General features: G+C 61.6%; 1 protein-coding gene across 1 annotated transcript; it reads left to right on the top strand.

The window, feature by feature from the left end:
* Positions 1-12: 12 nt before the first annotated feature.
* PHLDB3 (pleckstrin homology like domain family B member 3) lies at positions 13-20,391 on the top strand. The gene is made up of 18 exons (XM_077840916.1): positions 13-20; positions 1,742-1,799; positions 3,005-3,105; positions 3,277-3,378; positions 5,322-5,565; positions 6,376-6,507; positions 6,909-7,046; positions 7,394-7,522; positions 12,855-13,010; positions 13,653-13,763; positions 14,213-14,299; positions 15,693-15,792; positions 15,979-16,090; positions 16,438-16,525; positions 17,283-17,342; positions 17,459-17,681; positions 18,441-18,526; positions 19,251-20,391. The coding sequence occupies exons 1-18, from the start codon at positions 13-15 to the stop codon at positions 19,383-19,385; spliced, it is 2,070 nt and encodes a 689-aa protein (XP_077697042.1). The 3' UTR covers positions 19,386-20,391.
* Positions 20,392-20,697: the final 306 nt, after the last annotated feature.

Below are 20,697 nucleotides of genomic sequence, written 5' to 3'. Positions count from 1 at the left end.
TCACAAGGCGGGATGCCGGGGTAGATGGGCCCATGTGACTCAGGCAGGGTGGGATATTGGGCTAGTGGGCTCCTGGGGCTGAGGTTGGGGGGCAGGACCCCAGGCTGGCTGGGCCCATGGGGCCAGCCTGTTACTGCAGTTTCCCACCAGAGGGTGCTGCTCCCTCACTCTTTTCCCGGCCTGTTCTCCAGCTTTGCAGCTGGGGGGTTGTGGGTACTCTCCTCCCCCATGCCCCCTCGACTCCCCCCTAGGAACAGCCGCAGGTGCCTACACATGGCCCTGGCCCAAAGAACGGCGAGAGGGAAGGAGACTCGGCTTCCTGCCCCCTGCAGAGCCAAACTTGCCCCCCATCCTTCCTTCATCCAATCCTGCTAGTTCTTCCGTCTTCTGTTTTCCCTTCCCTCCTCTCCAGGGAGGGGAGAGCCACAGCCATGGCATTCCTCCTGCCCCGCTTGAAAACGGGACTCTCACCCCTCGGTCTGTTCCCACCCACCCTGACCCCTGCAAACAGGCCAAGCCAGCTGGACACCACCCCAGAGCCAGGCGCAATGCTGGCGGGGCTCTGTCCTAGCTAGGAGCCGGCGGGGGGGGGAGGGAGTAAGGGGAGGGGTCTTTCTACCTGGTGAACTCTATGGGGCTGGGATAGAGCCACCCCCAGACACCCCCTCCAATGAGGGGTGCTGCTCCTTTAAGGCTGCAGCCCTGGAAGAAAGGAATTGTGGGAGATGTAGTCCTCAGGGTTGTAGGCTGGGCAGCGAGGCATGCTGGGAAGGGGGCAGGGCTATAAAAGGGCTCCCTTTGCTGCTGTCTACCAAGAGGAGGGTTTGGGCAGAGGTTGAGGGGATTTTATATGGCCCCCTTCTTGCTCTGTGGGGTTCCTCAGGCAGCCAGGGGCTGAGAGCTCAGCACTAGCAACCCCAGCGGCTCTGGCTTGGGGTCGGGAGACAGCTGATTGCAGGACTCTCTGCTGGTGCTTCCGGCCCTGAATCTCAAAGCCATTAATGTGGGTTAATTAGTTGAGCCTCATAAACTCTTTTGCCATGGGGAGCGGAGTCAGGATCCTCATTCCTGTTATACAGTGAGGGAAACTGAGGCACAGAGGTGGGAAATCTCTGCTGGAAATTCCCCGCCCATATGCTCTAACCCACTAGATTCCACTCCCCTCCTAGAGCCAGGGAGAGAACCCAGGAGTCCTGGCTCCCAGCCTATGCTGACTGTTTCCACACAAATGGTGGAATCCCACAGGCCGGTGGTGGGTTTGAACAAGCCCCTGGGGCATCCCACATGGACCTGTCAGCTGGGGAAGAGGTAGGGGGAAGACAGAGATCTGGGGCCAATTAACCCTTCAATGGCTGGCTGCCTGCCCTGCCCCCACTGCTCCCCTACACTGACCTTCAGGGGGCAGCTCTTCTTATCAGGGCCTGTGGACTTTGCACCCAGCTCTGGGGTGTGTTGCAGCCATCGGGGAGGGCACGGGAGTCCAGTCCCTCTTCCACAAATTGCCTGAGGCCCCCTGGTGGCTGGCGACAGAGCAGCTGGGGGGTGTATGGAGAGAAGGGATGGCCCCACCCGGGGGGCGGGCTGGCTGGCTCCGGGGGACATGGGACCCTTCCCCTGTAGGTGCACTGGCTCCCATCTGTTCCCAAGGTGGGAACTGGCTGGGGGCAAGGAGTGGGGGCACGGGGCCCTTCGAATTAGCCCTCTTATATTTTTTAAACGGGTTCTGGTTTTCAACCCGCAGCTGCAGCGCCCTGCCCGGCTCTCGTGGGAACGAAGTTCCCAAGGGAAACTCCCGGCAGGTAAATTTGGGTGTCAGCCGGCAGGACTCAGCCTGTCTCGATCTGCCAGGCCCGGGGGAGACAAACTGGTTTCTCTCACGGATGTCGGACTCCTCCCTGGGAGCCTTGTCACAGAGTCAAGGATGGAACCCAAGCGTCCTGGCTCCCAGCCCCTCTGCTCTAACCACTAGTCCCCACTCCCCTCCCCAAGCTGGGAATAAAGCCCAGGAGTCCTGGCTCTCAGCGCCCCCTGCTCTAAGCCTCTGAAATCCCTGGTGTAGCTGATTGCCCAGCCCCCATGTTTATACAGGCCACTGGGTTGGGGTTGTATAATCCCTGAGGTTGTGTGAAAGCAGGCGGGGCAGGGAGAGCCCATGTTCTGTTCCCTGCACCCCAGAGCCAGCCAAACCCCCACCTTGGGGCCCTGTGGGAGCCACAGCCCCCTAGAGGGGAAAGACCCTGTGACCTAGCCCCCTGACCCAGCAGAGTGCCTGGGACAGGCTCCCACGGGGCCAGGTGCACACAGTGAGTGGCAAGGGAGGTTTCGGGGCTGGAGGGGGAAGGGTGGGGTTCTTTGTGGCTCCGTGTGGATTCCCCCCCCCCATCCACCTTGCTGGTAATTAACCAGCAGACATGGGCCCAGCAGGGGAAGAGTCACCCGGCTCCCTGGAGCAGACTGATCTCCCTGCTCCTAGGCAGGGAAACCAAGGCACAGAGAGGTGAAAGAACCTGCTCAAACTGAGTCCGGGCTCCCAGCCCCCCCACCCCCGCTCTAACCACTAGCCCCCACTCCCCTCCCAGAGCCAAGGAGATGGGTGGGACTGAGTTCTTGGCCTAGGGGCCATTACATAAGGGCAGAAAGTCCCAGCCCAGACCTCGTGCAGGGCTCTGGCTCTCGGTTTAACTGTTCAACTTCCCCTGCTTCGTGATCCACACCCGGCCTGCCGGGGGCTTTTGGGGGAGGGCTGGGAGCCAGGACGCCTGGGTTCTCCCCCCACCCGCCCCCCAGCTCTGGGAGGACAGTGGCGTCTATTGGTTAGAGCGAGGGGCCTGGGAGCCAGGACTCCTGGGTTCTCCCCCCAGCTCTGGGAGGGGAGCGGGGTCTAGTGGTTAGAGCGGGGGGGGGGGGGGCTGGGAGCCAGGACTCCTGGGTTCTTGGGGCTGTGGCTGGCCCTGACGTGCCCTCCCCTCCCAGGCGCTGATGTCACAGGTGTTGTGTTTCCAAGCCCGGGCTGGAAAACGAGTTTGAGCAGCCGCTGCCCCCCCAGCCGGGACCGGGACCGGGACCGGAGCCGGACGCGCGGGCAGGGCAGACCGGGGCCGGCCGGTGAGCGGGGCTGGGGCGGGGGTCCCGGAGCGCAGCGGCCGTCACCTGGCCATGGTGGGGGGGGGAGAGAAAGAGAAACAGAAAGAGGCGGGCGGGGAAGTTGGCTGCGGCGGGGGGGTTGGATCGTGACCTTCCCCCCATGGCTCGCCTGACCCTGCTTCTCTTCCGCAGTTCCCAGAGCAACTCCCGGACACCTGGGTTCTGCCTGCGACCTGGGAGGAGGGGCTTGGAGAAATCCAGGGATCGCGCCCCCTCCGGGGCACGGATTGCGGGGTGAGTGGTGCCGGGCCTGGGGCTGTGGCCCTCATTATGGGGGGCTCTTAAAGGGAGAGCCCCTTGATTGATTGCTGGACTGATTAATGAGAATGGGGGGCCCGGGAGCCAGGACTCCTGGGTTCTCTCCTGGGCTCTGCCTCACTTCCTCCCTCTAGCAAACAGAAGAAAATGATCCCCCTGGGGGAAGGGAGCGGTGGAGGGGCTGTGAGGACAGATCAGTCAATATTTAAGTGCTTTGAGATCCTCAGACAGACTGGCTGGAGCATCCTCCCCCGCACCCCCTTGAAGGTGAAATACAAACATCCCCCGGGGTCTGTCCCCAGCTCCCACATCAGCCGTTTGCCCTGGCCCGTGGAAAAGTCTGACCCGCTTTGCTCTTCCCAGCACGAGGCCTGGCAGCGCCAGCCCCTGGCGCTGGTTGAAGTGGGGACAATCTAGCGCCAGAGATAAAGCGGAAGGTGCCAAGGCCGGGATGAACCAGGGTCAGGGTGATTTTTCCCTGCTAAAGAGCCTGTTCAATGCACCCCGTCCTGGAGACGCGGCCACCTCTGGGGTGGGGCACTGGGGCTGGTTATACAGGGATGCTCGCTCAGTGCTGAGATGTGGCCAGCTCTGGGGTGGGGCATGGGGGCTGTTTATACAGGGACCCCTCACAAAGCCCTAAGATGCGGTCACCTCTGGGGAGAAACATGGTGTCTGGTCAACAGTCCTGCAACATTATTAGCAAAACTTTTTCACTAGGAGGGTGGTGAAACGCTGGAATGCGTTACCTAGGGAGGTGGTGGAATCTCCTTCCCTAGAAGTTTTTAAGGTCAGTTGACAAAGCCCTGGCTGGGATGATTTAGTTGGGGATTGGTCCTGCTTTGAGCAGGGGGTTGGACTAGATACCTCCTGAGGTCCCTTCCAACCCTGAGATTCTATGATTCTATGAACAGGTTTGGGGACAGGAAGTGAAGGAGAATTTCTGTGTCCTGTTTGACAGCAAAGGGAATAATTTTGGAGTGTGGTGGTTGCTAATTTGGAGCTGCTGGGTAAGTGACTTCTTTATTAACAGCTCCCACGCACCACCCCAGAGGTGGCTGCATCTCATCGCCTCGGAAGGGTCCCTGCATAACAAGCCCCATGCCCCCCTCAGAGGTGGCTGCATCCCAAGGTTGGGAAGGGGCCAAGAGCCCCGGGGTGGTTCTCTGAGGAAGGAGGGACAGCTGGCAGGCAGGGAGGGCTGCAGGTGAGGGTTGATGGTTTCCCTTTGTCCTGTTGGAACAAACAAACCCCTCTTCTCGCCTGCCCAGTGGAAAATTCCCCTCCCTGCTCCGGGCTCAGCCCACCCTTGGGACTCCCCCAGGCCGGGTGTCTCTTCCCCTGGCTCCCTGCCCCAGAGATCCAGGGAGGTGCCGTCTCTGGGGCAGGAATGGCGCATTGAGGATGGGGCCGCCTGCCTGGTGCAAGGTGGCCCTACACCCATGGGACAGTTTGGCCTTTTATTAGCAGGGCTGTTCCGAGTGCTGGAGGTTCGTTTTCAGACCGCGTTCAGCTTCGTTCCAGGGGTGTTTCCAGCCCAGGGGCAGGACTCAGGAAATGACAAAGGCAGGACCTCTGCCAGGGGCACTCTCTGTAATATCCAGTGGCAGGGAGTCCCTGGGGTTAATGCTAATAATGGGGGCTGTTTATGCAGGGATCCCTCGCCCGGCGCTGAGATGCGGCCAGCTCTTGGGTGGGGCCTGGGGTTATTGATACAGAGACCCCTCACCCAGTGCTGAGATGCAGCCACCTCTGGGGTGGGGTGTGGGGGGCTGGTTAAATGGGGAGATTTAGGGAACCAGAAAGGAGTCACTTGAGTTGAGGCATCGGGGCCAGCCCTGACAGCCTGGGCACAGCCCCCCACCCAGCCCCCCTGCAGCCCAGCGCCCCCTAGCGCCTCCTCTCCCTTGTGGTTGCAGGTCTCTGGCCATGGTTCTCCAGGAGAATGAGTCCCTAGCGGGGCTGAGCCAGACCTCACGATGCCCCTTCCTGGCCCCGGCAGGGCAGGACAGGCGGAGGGGGCCGTTTCCAGCCCAGGGCCCCGAGGTAGCCCGGGCCCAGCCGGTGGGCAACGCTGACTGTCTCTCTGCTGGCCCCGGGGGAGCCACGAGTGACAGCACTGAGGAGGACGAGGCCAGCAGCACGGAGAGTGCCCAGAACGGGGTGAGTGGCGCGCAGCCTGTCCCCTCTAGGCCCCAGTTTGGGGGACCCGCTGGCTCAGGGGGGCCGGGAATGGCACATGGGGCCTGTCCCCTCTCGGGGGTGCTGGCTCCCATCTGGCCCCAGGGCAGGGAGTGGCTGGCTCACGGGGGCCGGGAATGGCACATGGGGCCTGTCCCCTCTCGGGGGTGCTGGCTCCCATCTGGCCCCAGGGCAGGGAGTGGCTGGCTCAGGGGGGCCGGGAATGGCACATGGGGCCTGTCCCCTCTCGGGGGTGCTGGCTCCCATCTGGCCCCAGGGCAGGGAGTGGCTGGCTCATGGGGGCCGGGAATGGCACATGGGGCCTGTCCCCTCTCCAGGGTGCTGGCTCCCATCTGGCCCCAGGGCAGGGAGTGGCTGGCTCACGGGGGCTGGGAATGGCACATGGGGCCTGTCCCCTCTCCAGGGTGCTGGCTCCCATCTGGCCCCAGGGCAGGGAGTGGCTGGCTCATGGGGGCCGGGAACGGCACATGGGGCCTGTCCCCTCTTGGGGGTGCTGGCTCCCATCTGGCCCCAGGGCAGGGAGTGGCTGGCTCATGGGGGCCGGGAACGGCACATGGGGCCTGTCCCCTCTTGGGGGTGCTGGCTCCCATCTGGCCCCAGGGCAGGGAGTGGCTGGCTCAGGGGGGGCCGGGAATGGCACATGGGGCCTGTCCCTTCTCGGGGGTGCTGGCTCACGTGTGGCCCCAGGGCAGGGAGTGGCTGGCTCATGGGGGCCGGGAATGGGGTCCCCTTGTCGACAGGGCCGGTTCACTCCCACTCTCTCCCGCCCAGGACGAGAGCCCCCAGGCGGGCGCGGAGGGGTCCCGGCGGCGGGGGGAGCAGGACGAGGCGCTGGCTCGGGTAGCGGAGCTGGAGAATCGTGTCAAGGAGCTGCAGCACCAGCAGAAGGAGATGAACATCGAGGTGCGTCCGTCCCCGGCTCCCCTCCCTGAGTCACAGGGATGGCTGGGGGGTGGGGGTGGGGGGCGTTCCCAGCTGCCAGCACCTGGCAAACCTGTCTCGCTGGGGCACCGCGCCCAGCCAGGTGGGGAGGGGCTGGGTCGGTCCCTGCTACAATCACAGCAGGAGCAGCTGGGTTTGGGGAGAGGGGAAAACACTGAGCTGCGCAGACAGGACGCCTGGCTTCTCTCCGGCTCTCGGAGGGGCGTGGGTTAGGGCCAGGGGGGCCTGGGAGCCCGGACGCCTGGGTCCATTCCTGGCCGTGGAAGAGGGGTGGGGTCCTGTGGGCTATCGTGGGCGGGAGCTGCCCGCTGTCGGCTCTGCGTGCCGTGGGGCGCCGGGTCTCATTGCCCCGCTCCCGGCAGATGAAGCTGGAGGGGGCGCTGCTGGAGGGGGAGCTGGCGGCCGAGGGGCGGGAGGTTCAGCGCGAGGAGCAGCTGGTCCTCCACCTGCAGAGGAGGTTCGCGGAGATGGTGCGCAGATGCCACACCGAGAGAGAGAAGGTCAGGCCCCCGCCCAGCCTCCCTGCCTCCCAGCGGCCTTTGCGGGGCTCCTCTTTCCCCAGAATCCTTTGTGTTCCCTCCCTGCTCGGCCCATTTCCCCCAGAATCCTTTGCCACTCTCCCCGTTGCCCACTGGACCCCAGAATCCTTCGCTCCTGCCCAGCCGTGTCCGCCTTTCCCAGCACCCTTTGCTGTGGGTTGGCCCTGTTCCCAGCATTCTTTGCTTCCTCTCCCCCCCACGCTGGCCCCATTCCCCAGCCTGTTGGGGATGGTGCCTGGCCGGGGGGCGGGGGGGGAGGTCCGTGGAACCCAGGTGTCCTGGCTCCTGAGCCCGCCCCTCTCCGGCAGGAGAAGGCTCGGCTGGGGAAGGAGCGGCGCAAGGTGGAGGAGCTCCAGCGGCAGCACGCCGAGTCCCAGACCCACCTGGAGACCCAGCCCGAGAGCATGCGGGAGCGGATGCAGAGCCAGCTGCAGCAGGTAGGGGCTGGGGATGGCCCGGCAGGTCCCACCCTGTGTAGAGCGGGGCAGGCTGATACGGGCCAGAGGAAGAGACCCCGAGGTGGCCACTGATATGGCCCAGAGGGGACTTGCAGAGGGGAATGAAGCCCAACAACTGGCTTGTGTCTCTGGACCTGCAGAGAGGGGGAGCGTGTTCCATTGGAACCCCTTGAGGGGGCAGCACGCCTGGAGAAGGGGGATCCAGTGGATATAGTGTATTTAGGATTCCAGAAAGATTTTGACAAGGTCCCTCCCCAAAGGGCCTTAAGCAAAGTGAGATGTCATGGGATAAGAGGGAAGGTGCTCTCATGGATCGGTAACTGGGTAAAAGATAGGAAACAAAGGGGAGGAAGAAACGGTCGGTTTTCATAGCGGAGAGGGGTAAATAGTGGTGTCCCCAGGGTCTGTCCTGGGCCCAGACCTATTCAACATATTCATAAATGATCTGGAAAAAGGGGTAAACAGTGAGGTGGCAAAATTTGCAGAAGATACAAACCTACTCAAGATAGTTAAGTCCCAGACAGACTGTGAAGAGCTACAAAGGGACCTCTCAGAACTGGGTGACTGGGCAACCGAATCATAGAATATCAGGGTTGGAAGGGACCTCAGGAGGTCATCTAGTCCAACCCCCTGCTCAAAGCAGGACCAATCCCCAACTAAATCATCCCAGCCAGGGCTTTGTCAAGCCTGACCTTAAAAACTTCTAGGGAAGGAGATTCCACCACCTCCCTAGGTAACTCATTCCAGTGCTTCACCACCCTCCTAATGAAAAAGTTTTTCCTAATATCCAACCTAAACCTTCCCCACTGCAACTTGAGACCATTACTCCTTGTTCTGTCATCAGCTACCACTGAGAACAGTCTAGATCCATCCTCTTTGGAACCCGCTTTCAGGTAGCTGAAAGCAGCTATCAAATCCCCCCTCGTTCTTCTCTTCCGCAGACTAAACAATCCCAGTTCCCTCAGCCTCTCCTCATAAGTCATGTGTTCCAGACCCCTAATCATTTTTGCTACCATCCGCTGGACGTTTTCCAATTTTTCCACATCCTTCTTGTAGTGTGGGGCCCAAAACTGGACACAGTACTCCAGATGAGGCCTCACCAATGTCGAATAGAGGGGAACGATCACGTCCCTCGATCTGCTGACAATGCTCCTACTTATACAGCCCAAAATGCTATTGGCCTTCTTGGCAACAAGGGCACACTGTTGACTCATATCCAGCTTCTTGTCCACTGTAACCCCTAGTTCCTTTTCCGCAGAACTGCTGCCGAGCCATTCGGTCTCTAGTCTGTAGCGGTGCATGGGATTCTTCCGTCCTAAGTGCAGGACTCTGCACTTGTCCTTGTTGAACCTCATCAGATTTCTTTTGGCCCAGTCCTCTAATTTGTCTAGGGTCCTCTGTATCCTATCCCTACCCTCCAGCGTATCTACCTCCCCTCCCAGTTTAGTGTCATCTGCAAACTTGCTGAGGGTGCAATCCACACCATCCTCCAGATCATTTATGAAGATATTGAACAAAACCGGCCCCAGGACCGACCCCTGGGGCACTCCACTTGATACCGGCTGCCAACTAGACATGGAGCCATTGATCACTACTCGTTGAGCCCGACAATCTAGCCAACTTTCTATCCACCTTATAGTCCATTCATCCAGCCCATACTTCTTTAACTTGCTGGCAAGAATACTGTGGGAGACCGTGTCAAAAGCTTTGCTAAAATCAAGGAACAACACGTCCACTGCTTTCCCTTCATCCACAGAGCCAGTTATCTCGTCATAGAAGGCAATTAGATTAGTCAGGCATGACTTGCCCTTGTTGAATCCATGCTGACTGTTCCTGATCACTTTCCTCTCCTCTAAGTGCTTCACAATTGATTCCTTGAGGACCTGCTCCATGATTTTTCCAGGGACTGAGGTGAGGCTGACTGGCCTGTAGTTCCCCGGATCCTCCTCCTTCCCTTTTTTAAAGATGGGCACTACATTAGCCTTTTTCCAGTCGTCCGGGACTTCCCCCGATCGCCATGAGTTTTCAAAGATAATGGCCAATGGCTCTGCAATCACAGCTGCCAGTTCCTTTAGCACTCTTGGATGCAGCGCGTCCGGCCCCATGGACTTGTGCACGTCCAGCTTTTCTAAATAGTCCCTAACCACCTCTTTCTCCACAAAGGGCTGGTCACCTCCTCCCCATGCTGTGCTGCCCAGTGCAGTAGTCTGGCAGCTGACCTTGTTCGTGAAGACAGAGGCAAAAAAAGCATTGAGTACATTAGCTTTTTCCACATCCTCTGTCACTAGGTTGCCTCCCTCATTCTGTAAGGGGCCCACACTTTCCTTGACTTTCTTCTTGTTGCTAACATACCTGAAGAAACCCTTCTTGTTACTCTTAACATCTCTTGCTAGCTGCAACTCCAGGTGGGATTTGGCCTTCCTGATTTCACTCCTGCATGCCCTAGCAATATTTTTATATTCTTCCCTGGTCATTTGTCCAATCTTCCACTTCTTGTAAGCCTCTTTTTTGTGTTCAAGATCAGCAAGGATTTCACTGTTAAGCCAAGCTGATCACCTGCCATATTTACTATTCTTTCTACACATCGGGATGGTTTGTCCCTGTAACCTCAATAAGGATTCTTTAAAATACAGCCAGCTCTCCTGGACTCCTTTCCCCCTCCTGTTATTCTCCCAGGGGATCCTGCCCATCAGTTCCCTGAGGGAGTCAAAGTCTGCTTTTCTGAAGTCCAGGGTCCGTATTCTGCTGCTCTCCTTTCTTCCCTGTGTCAGGATCCTGAACTCGACCATCTCATGGTCACTGCCTCCCAGGTTCCCATCCACTTTAGCTTCTCCTACTAATTCTTCCCGGTTTGTGAGCAGCAGCTCAAGAAGAGCTCTGCCCCTAGTTGGTTCCTCCAGCACTTGCACCAGGAAATTGTCCCCTACGCTTTCCAAAAACTTCCTGGATTGTCTGTGCACCGCTGTATTGCTCTCCCAGCAGATATCAGGGTGATTGAAGTCTCCCATGAGAACCAGGGCCTGCGATCTAGTAACTTCCGTGAGTTGCCAGAAGAAAGCCGCGTCCACCTCATCCTCCTGGTCCGGTGGTCTATAGCAGACTCCCACCACTACATCACCCTTGTTGCTCACACTTCTAAACTTAATCCAGAGACTCTCAGGTTTTTCTGCAGTTTCATACCGGAGCTCTGAGCAGTCATACTGCTCCCTTACATACAATGCAGCTCCCCCACCTTTTCTGCCCTGCCTGTCCTTCCTGAACCGTTTATATCCATCCATGACAGTACTCCAGTCATGTGAGTTATCCCACCAAGTCTCTGTTATTCCAATCACATCATAATTCCTTGACTGTGCCAGGACTTCCAGTTCTCCCTGCTTGTTTCCCAGGCTTCTTGCATTTGTGTATAGACACTTGAGATAACTCGCTGATCCTCCCTCTTTTTCAGTATGAGGCAGGAGCGCTCCCCTCTCACGCGCTCCTGCTCGTGCTTCCTCCCGGTATCCCACGTTCCCACTTACCTCAGGGCTTTGGTCTCCTTCCCCCGGTGAACCTAGTTTAAAGCCCTCCTCACTAGGTTAGCCAGCCTGCTTGCGAAGATGCTCTTCCCTCCCTTCGTAAGGTGGAGCCCGTCTCTGCCCAGCACTCCTCCTTCTTGGAACACCATCCCATGGTCAAAGAATCCAAAGCCTTCTCTCCGACACCACCTGCATAGCCATTCGTTGACTTCCACAATTCGACGGTCTCTGCCCAGGCCTTTTCCTTCCACGGGGAGGATGGACGAGAAGACCACTTGTGCCTCAAACTCCTTTATCCTTCTTCCCAGAGCCACGTAGTCCGCAGTGATCCGCTCAAGGTCATTCTTGGCAGTGTCATTGGAGCCCACGTGGAGAAGCAGGAAGGGGTAGCGATCCGAGGGCTGGATGAGTCTTGGCAGTCTCTCCGTCACATCGTGAATCTTAGCTCCTGGCAAGCAGCAGACTTCTCGGTTTTCCCGGTTGGGGCGGCAGATAGATGACTCAGTCCCCCTGAGGAAAGAGTCCCTGACCACCACCACCCGCCTCCTTCTCTTGGGAGCGGTGGTCGTGGAACCCCCAACCCTGGGACAGTGCATCACATGCCTTCCAACTGGCGGAGTCTCCTTCTGTTCCCTTCCCTCAGACGTATCATCTAGTCCACTCTCCACATTAGTACCTGTGGAGAGAACATGAAAACGGTTGCTTACCTGTATCTGCGTTGCTGGTACATGGACGCTCCCCTTTCTTCTTCTGGAGGTCACATGGCAGATGTGCCAGAAATGGCAGATGAAATTCACTGTTGATAAATGCAAAGTCATGCACATTGGAAACCATAATCCCAACTATACGTGTACAATGATGGGGTCTAAATTAGCTGGTACCGCTCAAGAAAGGGATCTGGGAGTCGCTGTGGATAGTTCTCTGAAAACATCCACTCAATGGGCAGCGACCGTCAAAAAAGCGAACAGAACATTGGGAATTATTAAGAACGGGACGGATAATAGGACAGAAAATATCATATTGCTTCTATATAAATCCATGGGACGCCCACATCTTGAACACTGCGTGCAGATGTGCTCGCCCCATCTCAAAAAAGATCTGTTAGAATTGGAAAATATGCAGAGAAGGGCAACAAAACTGATGAGGGGGATGGAACGGCTGCAATATGAGGAGAAATTAATAAGACTGGGACCGTTCATCTTAGAAAAGAGACGATGAAGGGGGGATATGACAGAGGTCTATAAAATCCTGACTGGTGCGGAGAAAGTAAATAAGGAATTGTTATTTACTCCTCATAACACAAGAACCAAGCATCACCCAATGAAATTAACAGGCAGCAGGTTTAAAACAGACAAAAGGAAGTATTTCTTCACACAATGCACAGTCAACCTGTGGAACTCATTGCCGGGGGATGTTGTGAAAGCCAAACCTATAACTGGGTTAAAAAAATAATTAAATAAGTACCTGGAGGACAGGTCCATCAATGGCTATTGGTCAGGGCCACGACCCCCTGCTCTGGATGTCCCTAAACCTCTGACTGCCAGGAGCTGGGCGTGGATGATGGGATGGATCACTCGATAACTGCCCTGTTCTGTTCATGCCCTCTGAAGCACCTGGCATCGGCCCCTGTTGGAAGACAGGATACTGGGCTAGATGGACCTTTGGTCTGACCCAGTCTGGCTGTTCATATATATGGCCCAGACGTACCAGGACCCCGCTGTAACCCACTAGACCCTCCTCCCCTTCTAGAGCTGGGATAGAACCCAGGAGTCCTGACGGGGTCTCCCTCCCTGCAGACTTCGGAGATGCTGGAGGGGGCACTGAAGAGCTATGAGGACCTGGAGTTCCAGCAGCTGGAGCGCGAGAGCCGCTTGGAGGAGGAGAAGGAGGAGGCCTGCCAGGCCTTGGTCCGCCAGATAGCCCAGGTCCAGAAGAGCCTTGAGGAGAGGAAGGTGCGTGGGGCCAATCCTCAGGGATCTGCTCCGGGTCTTACCCTCCTCCTGTGACTCCATTCCAGGGGCATCTGGATCCAGCTCCATATCTTACCCTCCTCCTGGGTGGAACCTGCGACTCCATTCCAGGGGCACTGGGATCTGGCTCCAGGTCATGACCGGCTGGTCCGGCTCCAGGTCTTCTGGCAACCAGAGTGCGATCCAGAGGGGGAGGGGACCCAGAGACATGGATCCAGGTCTTACCTTTCTCCAGGACAGTGACACCTGCAATCTATTCCAGGGGTGCCAGGATCCGGGTCCTGAGCAGCGAGTCCGTTCCAGAGGGCATGGGGGATCCTGCTCCAGGTCTTGGCTACATCCAGAGCCCATTCCAGGGGGGCAGGATAATCCAGCACCGGGTCTTACCCTCCTCCTGGATGGCACCTGGGGGGGCCCTTGATTCCATTCCAGGGGGGCATTGGGATCTGGTGCCAGGTCTTACCCACTGCCTGGGTGGGGGGCTGCTCCCACAGCTCAATGCAGGGGGGTCCCCAGGGGTGGGGTTCCCCCTTCCTAGGTCCCAGGTAGGGACACCCGGGTTCTTGTGGTGAGGGGATCCCCTCCCCCGCAGGGCTCTCACCCTCCCCTGTTCCCGCCCCCCAGAGGAAGGTGTGCAGGCTGGAGGCCCAGGTGCGCTTTGGGCAGGAGCACATGGCGGGCGAGAGCCGCAAGCTGGCGCAGGAGAAGGGAGAGGCCATCCAGAGCCTCAACTTGGTGAGGAAACCCCCCCCCCTTCCCCCGGAGAGAACCCAGGAGTCCTGGCTCCCAGCCCCCAATCCCCATCTAATCCCACTCCCCTCCCAAAGCTGGGATAGAACCCAGGAGTCCTGGCTCCCAGCCCCCAATCCCCATCTAATCCCACTCCCCTCCCAAAGCTGGGATAGAACCCAGGAGTCCTGGCTCCCAGCCCCCAATCCCCATCTAATCCCACTCCCCTCCCAAAGCTGGGATAGAACCCAGGAGTCCTGGCTCCCAGCCTCCTGCTCTAACCAAAAGACCCCACTGTCCTCCCAGAGTCTGAGTGGGGGATGGGTCGCCGGGCCAGCTGGGCCCATGGGTCTAAGTAGGGGGCAGGGCAGGACCCCGTGGGGCAGAGCGGGGGACGGGGAAGGGGGTGGGGCAGGACCCCAGGAGGTGACCCCTGCCCTGGCCTGTGTCCCCAGGAGAGGCGTCGGCTGGAGGAGCTGGGCAAAGCCTGTGAGGGCCAGAGCGGAGATGACTCGCCCGTCAGTAACCAGGAGCTCACCAAGGTAACCCCCCCCAACCCCCCTGTGCCCCACCCTCCCCCTTCCGGGGTGCCCCCCAGCACACCCATCCTGTTCCCCCACCTACCTGTCTCCCACCTGCCAGGGTGCACCCTGTGCCCCCCACTTCACCCTTCACCCCCTGCTGGGGTCACCACCCAGCCTGCCCGCTCTGTGTGTCGTCCCCCCCCCCCCCCCGGCCCTGTCTGCTCCAGTTCAGGTCAAAGCTTCTCTGCTGTGTCCCAAAGCTGTGACCGCCCCCTTGCCCCCCCTCCCCCGGATGCCTGGGTCCCTCCAGCTGCGGGCTGGAAGCCCCTGGTGAAGAAACACCTTGGCCTGGTGTCCCGGAGACCCAGGCCAGCCGCGGCTCCCCGGCGGCGTGCGACACGGAGGGGTCGGGAACCTGGCGTAGAACAGAGCTTGTGAGCGCAGGGAGCAGGGACCTGCAGCGAAGCCCATCGGGGGGGGCCCAGAGCCCTGGACTCCCCCCTCTGAGTCCCAGTTGCCTGGCCCCAGAATTACCTGTTCCCCTCCTTGTTCCTTGGTCTCTGACCTGGGCCAGCACCGACACCACCCGCTGATGCTGGCAGAGGAGGGGGCCTGGCCATCAGGTGCCAAGCTACAGCGTGTCCGGCCAGTTCTCTGTCCCAGGCAGCCAGTCAGCGTCACACCTGCCCTCTAGGGGTCGCTGCACCGGTCAGGCACTCTCCTCCCACCACCAGATACTTGAGCAACACATAGGGGAAACTGAGGCACACCCCGAGTCTTCAGAGAAGACTGTAGGAACATTCCCACTTCCTCACACCTGGGCAGGTGGGGTCATGTTGCCACCTGCTGGTGAGTTCCCGGCATTGCGGACAGGTGGCTCTGAGGAGAACGGGGAGCCAGGACTCCTGGGTTCTCGCCCCAGCTCTAGGAAGGGGGTGGGGTCTGGTGAGTTAGAGTGGGGGGGAGGGGGCCCTGGGAGCTAGGACTCCTGGGTTCTATCCTGGCTCTGGGAGGGGAGTGGGGGCTAGTGGTTAGAGCAGGGAGGGCTGGGAGCCCCACCCCTGCCGTGTCCGTGTGTCTGTCCGTACGTCAGTGTCTCTGTGTCTCTGCAGCTCATGTTCACCCAAAAGACGGATCGGAAGGTCGTGGTGCTGGGCTGCGACCAGCGCGACCCGGCCTGCGTGTTCTCCGTCCGCAGCTCCGTCCAGGTGTGTGTGTCCGTCTGTCCTGTGCCCGTCCCCCGCCGCCTCTGCTCTGGCTGTCTGTGCTCGCCTGTGTCTGTGCCCCTTCCTCCCCCCACCCCAAAAGCAGAGCCAACGGGCAGGGAAGGTTCTGGGCGGGCAGTGTCGGGGTACCTGGGGTGTGTGGGGGGGTGAACCCCGCTCTGGACCCCCTTGCTTTCTCTCTCCAGAGCTCCTTCGGGCTGCAGAGATCGGCGAGCCTCCCCCGAAGACGGGGGAACCGGCCGGCCCCCCGCCCCACCCCGCGCCCCCTGTCGTTCAATGACAACGGTAGGAGGGGAGTGGCTGGGAAGGAGGGGGTGGGGAATATTTAGGGGGGCTGTTGGGGCTGGGACATCTCCCAGGGCATGGTGTGGGGCCGGTTGGGGCCAGTGGATTTTTTTTTGTGGGGTGGGGGGTTCTCTGTGCCTGTGGGGTGCTGATACCCCCCTTCCCCCCCGTCTCTGTCTCTCTCAGGGGGGCTAGACTCAGACATCCTGGCACTGCAGCTCTCGGCGGGGGGCGACCGGCGCTGCGTGCCACTCACACATCTCAACGCCCCCCTGTACCCGCTGGGGGGGCCATACAGGTGAGATTCCCACAATAGTCCCCCTCCCTTCACTGCTCCCCCCAGCTCTGGGGCTTCTTTGCCCCCCCATCGTCCCCTCTGTGCCCCCGAGCACCCCCATCCCGCCCCTCCATGCCTTTCCCCAGCCCCCCATGCACCTCTGCCTCCCTCCTTTGCACTGCCCTACCCTTGGGTCTCCCAGACACAGGCCCCTCCAAATTCCCCCCATACTCGGAAGCCCCCTATCCCATTCCGTCCCCCTCCCCTGGGATTTCCCTCCTACCCATTGGGGGGGGGCCCTGGGCGTCTCCCTGGGTCACTCCAGGGTCCTCACTCCCCACCGACTCCATGTCCCGCTCCCCCCGCAGCGTGGGCTCCTGCGTCACCAAACTGGCCGAAATGGAGCGGATGGTGCGGGAGGCCATGGCCGAGAGAGAGCGGCTGCTGCAAGCGCGGGTAAGAACCCAGGAGTCCTGGCACGACCCCCTGCTCTGAATCACCAGACCCCACCCCCCTCCCAGAGCCAGGGATCGAACCCAGGAGTCCTGACTCCCAGCCACCCCCCTGCTCTAACCACTCCGCCCTATCCCCTTCCCAGAGCCAGTGAGAGAACCCAGGAGTCCTGGCTCCCTGCCACCCCCCTGCTCTAACCACTCCGCCCTATCCCCTTCCCAGAGCCAGTGAGAGAACCCAGGAGTCCTGGCTCCCACCCCTCCCCCGCTCTAACCACGGAACCCCACGTCCCCCACGTGTCTGTCCCATGGTCTGCAGGCCGGCAATAGGGAAGCTGGGGTTTCGCTGCATCAGCTGCTGGTTTCCTCTCCCCGACCCCTGCACCAGAGCGGGGGGCACAGAGTGGCTGGGATCCGCCCTGCTTGGGGCAGGGAGGGGGGCGTGAGACTGGGGCAGGGGGCGGGGCCTGCTTGGAGGCGGGGACAGCAGCAGAAGGGGCCTGGAGGGGGGGCAGGGGGAGGAGCTGGGGGGGCAGGCTAGAGGTGGGGGAAGGGGGTTGGGGTGGAGGTGGGGGCGGGGGCGAGGGCAGGATGATGTGGGGGGCAGGGGTGGAGCAGGATGGTTGCGGGGTGGGGGGGCAGCTCTGTCTCTGGGGCTCCTCAGGAAGCCGGGGGTGGGGGCTGGGAGTCACCGGATTGGGGTCTCTTGGGGGTGCGGGGCGGTGGCTACGGGGCCCTGAACCCCCTCTCTGTCCCCGCAGGAGGCAAAGCGAGTGGCCCAGGGGGAGACGCAACACACGGAGCCGCCCCCCCCTGCCCAGGTGAGACCCCCCCGAGCCAGCCAGTCCCCCCAGGCTGGATTGGGGCCGGGATTCCCGGCGTTCTCCCCCTCCCCTCCCCCCCACATTTACCCCTCCCCCCTGTGTTGCCCCTGCAGGACCGGAGCCCGGGGCCGGTGCAGGAGCCCCCTGCCCCTGCCCCCCTGGACCTGCGCGCCCACCTGGAGGCCTCGGGGCACAGCCTGGAGACCTGCCCCGAGGTGCGGGTGACGGGCAGGGCCTGCCGCGGCTTCCTGGTCAAGATGGGCGGGCGCATCAAAACCTGGAAGAAACGCTGGTTCTGCTTCGACCGCCAGCGGCGCCTGCTGGCCTACTACGTGGGTGAGCCCCCAGTACCCCCCTGTACCCCCGGGTGCCCCCCATACCCCCTGATGCCCCCTGTATCCCCCTGGCGCCCCCGGGTGCCCCCCGCCCCCAGCATCCCCGTCCTCTGGTCACCCGCTCCCCGGCACCCACCCCCAGCGGCACCTGCTGGCCTACTACGTGGGTGAGCCCCCAGTACCCCCCTGTACCCCTGGGTGCCCCCCATACCCCCTGATGCCCCCTGTACCCCCCTGGCGCCCCTGGGTGCCCCCCGCCCCCAACATCCCCGTCCTCTGGTCACGCGCTCCCCTGCAGCCACCCCCAGCGACGCCTGCTGGCCTACTACGTGGGTGAACCCCCAGTACCCCCCGGGTGCCCCCCCTACCCCCTGATGCCCCCTGTATCCCCCTGGCGCCCCCGGGTGACCCCCGCCCCCAGCATCCCCGTCCTCTGGTCACCCGCTCCCTGGCACCCACCCCCAGCAGCACCTGCTGGCCTACTACGTGGGTGAGCCCCCAGTACCCCCCGATGCCCCCTGGGTACCCCCAGGCACCCCCTGCCCCACAGTACCGAAGTACCCCGCTCCCCCAGCAGCCCCCTCCTCTGCTCACCCGCCCCCAGAGATGCCTGCTGTGAGCCCCCCAGGTACCCCCCCGGGCGCCCCCTTCTCTGCTACCCCCCCACTGGGGAGCCAGTGCCTCCCGCATCCCCCTGTATCCCGGCCCCCAACCGGCCCCCCCGGCCCCTCTTCCTCATCGCTGCCCCCTCTCGTTGCAGACAAAGAGGAGGCGAAGCTAAAGGGCGTCATCTACTTCCAGGCCATCGAGGAGGTATATTATGATCACCTGCGCAGCGCCTTCAAGGTACTCCCTCCCGCACCCTCCCAGGGCCAGGACCCCCAGTGCCCCCCCCAGAACCCCCCCAGGGCCAGGACCCCCAGTGCCCCCCCCAGCACCCTCGCCGGCACCAGGACCCCCAGCACCCCTTCCCAGTGCCCCTTCCCAGCACCCTTGCCGGCACCAGGACCCCCAGCGCCCCGACCCCCAGCGCCCTCCCCCCGCGCCAGGATCCACAGTCCGCCCCAGCACCCCCGCAGCGCCAGGACCCACAGTGCTCCCCCCCCAGCACCAGGACCCATGGCGTCATCCCACCCTCCAGTGCCCCCCCACAGCGCCAGGACCTACGGTGTCCCCCCAAGCCCCACAGCGCCCCCCCCGATGGTGTCATCACAGGACCAGGACCCATGGTGTGTCCCCCCCCGAGCCCCTCCTCAGCGCCAGGAGCCATGGCATCATCCTGCCCCTCAGTGTCCCCACCCAGAACCTATCCCCAGGGATCCATGTGTCTCTCCCACCACCGGGACCCATGGCATCCCCCTCCAGCGCCGGGACCCACGGCGTCCCCCACACCAGCCCTCTAGCATGGGGACCCACAGCGTCCACCCCAACCCTCCAGACCCCCAGCGCTGGGACCCACGGCATCCTGCCCCCCAGCCCTGGAACCTCTGGCATCGTCCCCCCAGCCCAGGGACCCGGAGGGTCCCAGCCACCCCCCACTGGCTGACCCTGCCCTTCCCTTCCCCCGCAGAGCCCCAACCCCAAACTGACCTTCTGCGTCAAGACCTACGACCGGCTCTTCTGCCTGGTGGCGCCCAGCGCGGAGGCCATGCGCATCTGGATGGACGCCATCGTCACGGCCGCCGAGGAGAACACCCGCTACTGAGCCGGGCCACGGAGCCCCCCGGGACCTCCCCGCCCGCTCCCCCCCACCAAAGACATTGCCCACCTGGTGGGCGTGGCCAGCCGGGCCACTGGCTCCGCCCCCGGGAGGGGCTTCAGGGCAGGGCAGCCAGTGGGGGATGGACTTGGTTCTTCAAGGTGTGACCCCGTGCTCGCCCCCCCGCCCCTTTGGACCTGGGCCGTGGTGGGGAGCAATGGGGAGCAGGCCTTTGCCTCCAATCAGAGCAGGGCTCTTCTAAAACACAGACGCTCCCAAAACTGGCACCAATGGGAGGCAAGCGGCTTTGAATCCCGACCAATGGGAGGAGGCTCACTCAGAATTCTGGCCAATCGGAGGAGGCCTGGTTTGAAGGCTGGGCAACTGGATGCGGGCTCGCCCGGGGCCTGCACCAATCGGAGGAGAGAAGGGTTGAATCTTGGCCAACAGGAAAAGATTTGCTCAGAATCTGCACCAATAGGAGGAGACCTGCCCTAAATGCCAACCAATGGGGGTGGGGGTTGGAATTCCCGCCAATTGCATGCGGCCTGGATTTGAAACCTGGCCAATTACCCAAAAGACTCAGCTGGAGTTTCCACCAATTGTAGGAGACATGGACTGAACTGACCAATGGCGGCTTGGCTTTCCCATTGACTCTCCAAAATCTCGACCAATGGGAACAGACTTCGGGGATGCACCAATCGGAGGAGACCGGGATCGAACTGGCCAATGGTGGCCGTCCCTGGAGGGCACCGTGGCCAAGTCCCCACCAATGGGGAGTGTGGAGTCTCTCTCAGCGGGCGGGGAAGAATCTGGTGGCTGTGTGGCCTTTCCCAGCATGCTTTGCGCCATGTGGCCAAGGCTCAGGGGGCCGGGGCTGAGCCCAATGGTGGCAGCAGGGGGAGCCCCCTACGCCCCTGGATCTCGTCTGTACCCCACCCCCCTGTGTCTGTTGTGGGCCCCAGGGTCGCTGCCCCCTGCTGGGGCCAACTATTTATTACAGAAACTCGTCCGACCCACGGGCTGTGTCTCTCTAGTTCTATCGCAGCCGGTGCCCCTCACTCCCGACCCCCAGCCCCCTGGGCTCCCCCACTCCAAGCTCTGCCGGTGCCCCTCACTCCCGACCCCCAGCCCCCTGGGCTTCCTTCCCCCCCTGCAGCCCCACAGCTCTGCTGGTGCCCCGGGTGGATCACAAAGCAGCAAGCAGGCAGGTGATAGACTGGGAGGTTTGTGGCTGGCAGCTCTGACCCCCAGACTGTGGATGTCTCAGGCACACAAGGATTGGCGGGGCCTCCCAAAGCTGAGGAGCGAACCCAGG

Source organism: Eretmochelys imbricata, chromosome 24 (assembly GCF_965152235.1).
Source record: "Eretmochelys imbricata isolate rEreImb1 chromosome 24, rEreImb1.hap1, whole genome shotgun sequence".
NCBI classification, from domain to species: Eukaryota; Metazoa; Chordata; order Testudines; family Cheloniidae; genus Eretmochelys; species Eretmochelys imbricata.
Note: the sequence above shows the minus strand (reverse complement) of the source record. Positions and strands in the feature narration are given on the sequence as shown.